The following is a 7,165-nucleotide window of genomic DNA, read 5'->3' as shown; positions in this document are numbered from 1 at the left end:
CATAAAGTACTACAGTGACATAAAGTACTATAGTGACATAAAGTACTACAGTGACATAAAGTACTACAGTGACATAAAGTACTACAGTGACATAAAGTACTACAGTGACATAAAGTACTATAGTGACATAAAGTACTACAGTGACATAAAGTACTACAGTGACATAAAGTACTACAGTGACATAAAGTACTATAGTGACATAAAGTACTACAGTGACATAAAGTACTACAGTGACATAAAGTACTACAGTGACATAAAGTACTATAGTGACATAAAGTACTACAGTGACATAAAGTACTACAGTGACATAAAGTACTATAGTGACATAAAGTACTACAGTGACATAAAGTACTATAGTGACATAAAGTACTACAGTGACATAAAGTACTATAGTGACATAAAGTACTACAGTGACATAAAGTACTACAGTGACATAAAGTACTATAGTGACATAAAGTACTACAGTGACATAAAGTACTACAGTGACATAAAGTACTATAGTGACATAAAGTACTACAGTAACATAAAGTACTACAGTGACATAAAGTACTATAGTGACATAAAGTACTACAGTGACATAAAGTACTACAGTGACATAAAGTACTACAGTGACATAAAGTACTATAGTGACATAAAGTACTACAGTGACATAAAGTACTACAGTGACATAAAGTACTATAGTGACATAAAGTACTACAGTGACATAAAGTACTATAGTGACATAAAGTACTATAGTGACATAAAGTACTATAGTGACATAAAGTACTATAGTGACAGTTGAAGTCTCAGATGCTGTAACTTATAACATCACTTATTCTCTCCTAGTTAGGGTTAGTGAGGGTTAGCATTCATATCTCAATCATTTCATCAGATCTTCTGTAGACCTCTCTGAAGAGCCCAGATCTCTGAGTTCAGGACATCAGAGTGGAGGAGTCTGTAGATTGAATCATTGAGCAGTGAGATGGATCCAGATGTGTGGGTGAAGCAGGCTCAGACTCTCTGATAGAGAGGTTATAAAGGGTGTAGCTGCTGTATGACAGCGTGCTCTCTCACAGGTCTGGGCAGGTTTGAGGTTTTTGTTTTCTCTGAAGGCAGCGTGGTGTTCTACTGCCTCCACAAAACCGCCGTTATATAAGTCACATTCATGTGTGAACTCCGAGTGATGGGCAGTCCTCACTCTGAGGCCTCGCCTACTAGTTCCAAGAAATCTGTGATTCATGCTGTAGTGAATGTCTTTGTTATTCTCCCTCTCGTGTTTCTGTCTCATTTACAATCCAGTTCATCACTGTACTATAGTAGTAAACCACTCAGTACTGTACTATAGTAGTAAACCACTCAGTACTGGAGTATAGTAGTACACCACTCAGTACTGGAGTATAGTAGTACACCACTCAGTACTGTAGTATAGTAGTACACCACTCAGTACTGGAGTATAGTAGTACACCACTCAGTACTGGAGTATAGTAGTACACCACTCAGTTCTTCACATATTACCTTACAGTAGTAGTAAAGAAATAAAATAAAGTAATAAAGTAGGCTACTATAGTGACATAAAGTACTAGAGTGACATAAAGTACTACAGTTACATAAAGTACTATAGTGACATAAAGTTGTTGTACTGGCTGTAGCTGCAGGGATCCATCCAGATGAAGAAGGTTCTAGTCAGTGAGTCAGATATTACTGCTCGTGTGAAACCAGTGACTCGGCCTGCCCAGTGACCCGTTGAGCAAACAGCCCGTTAATAGCAGGAGAGAGTTCCGGTGTTCACGCAGTGAGTCACAGTAGCGTGTGCATGTAGAAAGCAGTGGAGAGCGTGGCGAGTCACAGTAGCGTGTACATGTAGAATGCAGTGGAGAGCGTGGCGAGTCACAGTAGCGTGTGCATGTAGAATGCAGTGGAGAGCGTGGAGAGTCACAGTAGCGTGTGCATGTAGAATGCAGTGAGAGCGTGACGAGTCACAGTAACGTGTACATGTAGAATGCAGTGGAGAGCGTGGCGAGTCACAGTAGCGTGTGCATGTAGAAAGCAGTGGAGAGCGTGGCGAGTCACAGTAACGTGTACATGTAGAATGCAGTGGAGAGCGTGGCCTGTGGTTGTGAAGGCCAAAGGAGGCTCACAGCGTGGGAGGAGGTGAAGCAGCAGCAGGGGGAAGACTCTCTGGGCTCCCCCTCCCCCTCCTCCTCCTCCATGTCAGTCATTGTGAAGGAGAGCAGCTGATGGAGGGAAACACTTTCCATAGCAACCGAGCACGTCCTCCTCCGTCCTCCCCTCCTGTTAACCTGATGCAATCTGTCCACGCTTCACTGAAGAGATCAGTTATTGTAGTTTCACACTAGACGTAGACTTCTCTCTCTGCTCAGAGGAGCTCGGCAGTGTTTTACAACCACAGCATGACGGAGGAGTCGGTGGTTTACACCCTGCAAGTGTTGCAACAGCACATTTCCTTGACTCAAGGCGTGGGCGTTATGACAGCTTGCACAAATATTAGCCTACACAGAAAAAGGTCATCCCCAAGTGTACCTTGAAGTGCTTTATGGTTGTTGACAGTTTTTATGTCAAGACACAGTTAAACTAGGGCTTAATCAAAATTAATCACACATGTTTTATCTGTTCTAAATGAACCTTAAAGGGAGATTAGTCAAGTATTTAATACTCTTATCAACATGGGAGTGGACAAATATGCTGCTTTATGTAAATGTCCAGAAACCCTCACAGGTACTGCATTTAGCATAAAACAATATGCTCCAATCATAACATGTCAAACTGCAGCCCAACAGGCAACAACAGCTGTCAGTGTGTCAGTGTGCTGACTTGACTATGACATGTGATGATCATAAAGTGGGCATGTCTGTAAAGGGGAGACTCGTGGGTACCCATAGAACCCATTTACATTCACTGATCTAGAGGTCAGAGGTCAAGGGACCCCTTTGAAAATGGACATGACAGTTTTTCCTCGCCAACATTTAGTGTAAGTTTGGAGCGTTATTTAACCTCCTTCATGACCAGCTAGTCTGACATGGTTGGTACCGATGGATCCATCAGGTTCTCTAGTTTAACATGATACCAGCATCTTCACTCTAGCTTTAAAGTTACTGCATTAAAGAAATTAGTGGCGTTAAAATTAATTTATGTTATGGTGTTATTATGGTGATGTCATGGTGTTGTTATGGTGTTGTTATGGCGTTACTATGGTGTTGTTATGGTGTTGTTATGGTGTTGTTATGGTGTTGTTATGGTGTTGTCATGGTGTTGCTATGGTGTTGTTATGGTGTTGTTATGGTGTTATTATGGTGTTGTCACGGTGTTGTTATGGTGTTGTTATGGTGTTGTTATGGTGTTATTATGGTGTTGTTATGGTGTTGTTATGGTGTTATTATGGTGTTATTATGGTGTAATCATGGTGTTATTATGGCTTTATTATGGCTTTATTATGGCGTTAACTCTGACAGCCCTAATTTAAAAGCATACATGTGTGAAGGAAGATGGCAGCTGAATTGTCCTCTTCAGATCTGCAGTGATCTCACTGTGACGTCTTTCATGAAGCAGTTGTTTTGGTATTTTTCAGTTGCGTGGTCAGACGAGAAGGAGAGAGTGTCGGGTTCTAAACCGGTTCTCAGAGGTCTATGTGAGAGTTGAAGTTGCTCAAGCTGTTGCTACTTGAAGAAGCATTAGAAATGTTTCTATAACATGAAACCTTCTTACAGTTTGTCACATCATGATCTGGACCACAGCTCAACAAGCCTCACACTTTCAGACCACCTGAAATATTCATACTGGTTCCAGTAAGCTCATTAAGATGATGCCACTGGTTTTTAAAACTCCATTCAACGTTGCAGAGTGCCGTATATTACTCTGCTCATCTCTAAGTGCACTGGGAATGCCGCTTCCTGTGCTCCGTCTTCGGACTGATTCCCGCTCAGCAGCGTGCATGCAAATCATTATCTAATCAGGAAGTGAGGAATCAGATTACTCCGATAGGCTCGAGATGTTGTTGAACCGGACAATAATGATGATGATGATGATGATGATGATGATGATGATGATGATACAGGTCGGTTAGGAGACAAAACAGACATGATGCTGCTCACGACATCCCGGCCCTCTCGAGAAACAACACAATAGGCATCTTTATGACTATTATTAGTTTATTAATATGAGCGTGTTTGACAGTGGAGTCAGGAGCATATTTATATTTATATATTTATATTTTCATATTTATATTTTTATATATTATATGTTTATATTATATCTATATATTTATATTTGTATATTCATATTTATATATTTCTGTATTTATATTTTTATATTTATACATTTATATATTTATATTTTTACATTTTTATATTTATATTTATATTTTTATATGTATATTTCCAGGCTGTATCAATCAGGTGATCAGTAGCAGATGGCGGTTGCTGATGCCTTCTGAATGTGTGTGTTGAATCAGACCTGGTCCACCTGATGGGCTGCGTGAACACTGCTAGGCAACGCCGCTGACCTTTAGAGGGAATTAAGTGAGGACGGTGTGAAGCTCTCAGAGTCCACAGACCGATCACATGTAAAGAAGAGTGGGTGTTCTCTCACATTATGTCACTTCTTTCTCTCAGTGCACTCTTTGTGCTTTAAGTACTGTGATATTCTGTTGAGTGCAGACGGCCGTCACTGATACCTGCGCTGGCTGCACTTTAATGTGTGATCACACCTGTGGACAACAGTGTGAACAACACCTTTACAGTGAGGTCCTTTTCATCAGGCTGGACTGAAAACCACTAAACCACAAATGGCTGATATATAAGATTTACCTTCAGTTCAGTACAGTTATTATACTGTATATATCATGTATTTATGGGGTTCTATGAGGTTCAGACTTTGGATCAGAACCTCATAGAACCCCACTGAGAACACCTGAACTATCCCTTTAAGGTTGAACGCTGCCTACGTCCCCATACTTCCTGCTGTAGAGTTTCTCTTTAGCTTCGCTGTCGTTCACTTACAGTATTAAAATCAATCAGCAGACTGTTAGAACTTCTCCAACAGACTCGTGTAAAACCTGACTCATTGTTTCCAGAGGTTATCGTTGCCTGGTGCTGCAGGTGAAGTGCAGATTCATTTAGAAAGTCTCATATTTGAATGGTCCTGTAATTTAAATCTAATGCAGTCTGCTGTGATGGAAGTTTCTAACATCACTGAATCACTGCTGTTCTCCTTTAAAGTGATGATTACTGAACAATAGAGAAGAAAGGTCAGTAAACTGCCTCAATAACGTCCGTCCTATCTATATTATATTATATTATTATACTATATATTATAGCTAACGTTAGCCACCATAAGCTTCTGCTCATACCAGCCCAGCCCTGATATTATTAAATAGAGAAATGGAGCGTTTTCTGACTTATTAACTCAGCATGTAGAAGCATGTAGCTTCCTGCTTCTTATGGAGAGATCATCTTTACTTATTGATTATCAGCTGCTATCAGGTGTTCTATAATCTGGTGTCAGTCTGTCCCCGTCTGTCCTCTCTCATCATGTCACCGACATCCGTCTACAGCAGCACCGTTACACAGGATGTCCATGGAGTAGTGATGGACATACATCTGTCTGTCATCAGGGAATCTCCTTTATTATGTGTTAAAGGTCCCATATTGTAAAAAGTGAGGTTTCCATGTCTTTTATATTATATAGCAGGTTTAAGTGCTTTATAAATACTGTTAAACTATCAAAACGCTCAATATACGGAGAAACACACAAAGCCCGTATACAGAAATTGTGCGTTTGAAACAAGCCGTTAGGATTTCTGTCCATTTGTGATGTCACAAATCTACAATATATTTAGATCATTACACGGTTTTAAACATAAACATTCTAAATGTGTCCCAGTTTATTTCCTGTTGCAGTGGATGTGAACGACATCAGCTGACAGGAAGTAAACATGGACCCAAGCTGTTGCCTAGCAAAGCAATTCCGTTGTTGAAATGCACTAAAACGGAGCGTTTCAGACAGAGGGTGAATACAGGTATATTCAGACAGACAGAACGAGGAAAATAATGTTGTTTTTTTTAACATACAGCATGTTAACATGTTCTAGTAGAAACACACAATACAAACATGAACCTGAAAATGAGCTGATATGGGACCTTTAAGTGCATGTTTGCTTCTGGAGGTTTTCATATGGAACCCAGCACATGTCCCTCCAGACTTCATGTTTCTGACTTCAGAACTACGAGCTTCTTCTTCTTCTGTGTCAGATTCAGATTTCATGCTCACTTTTGGACATTTTGACATTTAAGTCTGTTCCTTCAGCTTGGAGGGGACGTCCCTTCTCTTGACTCTGACCTCTCTGCAAGATTTCATTGTTTATTTCCACATTTCAACACTTGGTTGTTGTCCTCCTTTATGCTAAACTAAACCACATGCTGGATCTAAGTCTGGTGTTATATTAGTCCGATATGGGCCAGTGGGTGTACGGAAAGAGAGTCTGGGTGCAGAGAATCCCTCGAGTCAGAGAGTCATTTAGCCTGACATGGTTTCCACCAGACTCTTGGCCCAGTTTCTAGTATGGAGTCACATGTTGCTGGTGGTGAGAGATTTAAAATAAATGTAGTATTCAGACGTGAGAACACACAAAGTGTTGATGCTCGGCAGTGAAGCTGAATTTCAGATCATTTTATTCACCAACACATCGAGGAAAGACTGTGAGCGCGGACCACACTGATATATACACTATATATATATACTTTATATATTCTAATTATGCTTCATTGTGTTTACTGGAAGGGAAAAGAGGTTTTAACATGTGTACCGTGTTTCAGTGCAGATGTTGCTGCTTCACTCTGGATATTCAGTGTGGTTCTCTGTGTGGTTCTCTGTGTGGTTCTCTGGGTTCTCACAGAGCCGTGGAGATAATGTGGTTCTCTGGGTTCTCACAGAGCCGTGGAGATGATATCTTTCTGCTTTTATGTTTTACAAAGCGGCCGTCTGCAATGCACCCACCTCCTCTCTTCTCTGTTCTCTCTGCGTCTCTGTCTCACTGTTCCAGGCACCATGTCCACCCCCACACACCCAGAGGTAAAGGAGCTGAACCCTGTCGACTTCATCCAGCTACAGCACTACATCGAATGTGAGTACAGACGGGCAGGAAGGCTTAACGCCCCCCCCCCTCCACTTC

The 7,165-nt window shown here is 40.9% G+C and overlaps 1 protein-coding gene across 1 annotated transcript in view; it reads left to right on the top strand.

Moving 5' to 3' along the window:
- dgkaa (diacylglycerol kinase, alpha a) overlaps window positions 1-7,165 on the top strand; it is a 30,908-nt gene that overhangs the window by 4,412 nt on the left and 19,331 nt on the right. Inside the window, exon 2 of the mRNA XM_037773205.1 lies at window positions 7,037-7,117. Within this exon, the coding sequence (XP_037629133.1) occupies window positions 7,042-7,117 (76 nt within the window). The 5' untranslated portion in view covers window positions 7,037-7,041. The remainder of the gene's footprint in view (window positions 1-7,036; window positions 7,118-7,165) is intronic.

This window comes from Sebastes umbrosus, chromosome 6 (assembly GCF_015220745.1).
Source record: "Sebastes umbrosus isolate fSebUmb1 chromosome 6, fSebUmb1.pri, whole genome shotgun sequence".
Classification (NCBI taxonomy): Eukaryota; Metazoa; Chordata; class Actinopteri; order Perciformes; family Sebastidae; genus Sebastes; species Sebastes umbrosus.
The sequence above is the reverse complement of the archived record's forward strand: the minus strand, read 5'-3'. Positions and strand labels throughout refer to the sequence as shown.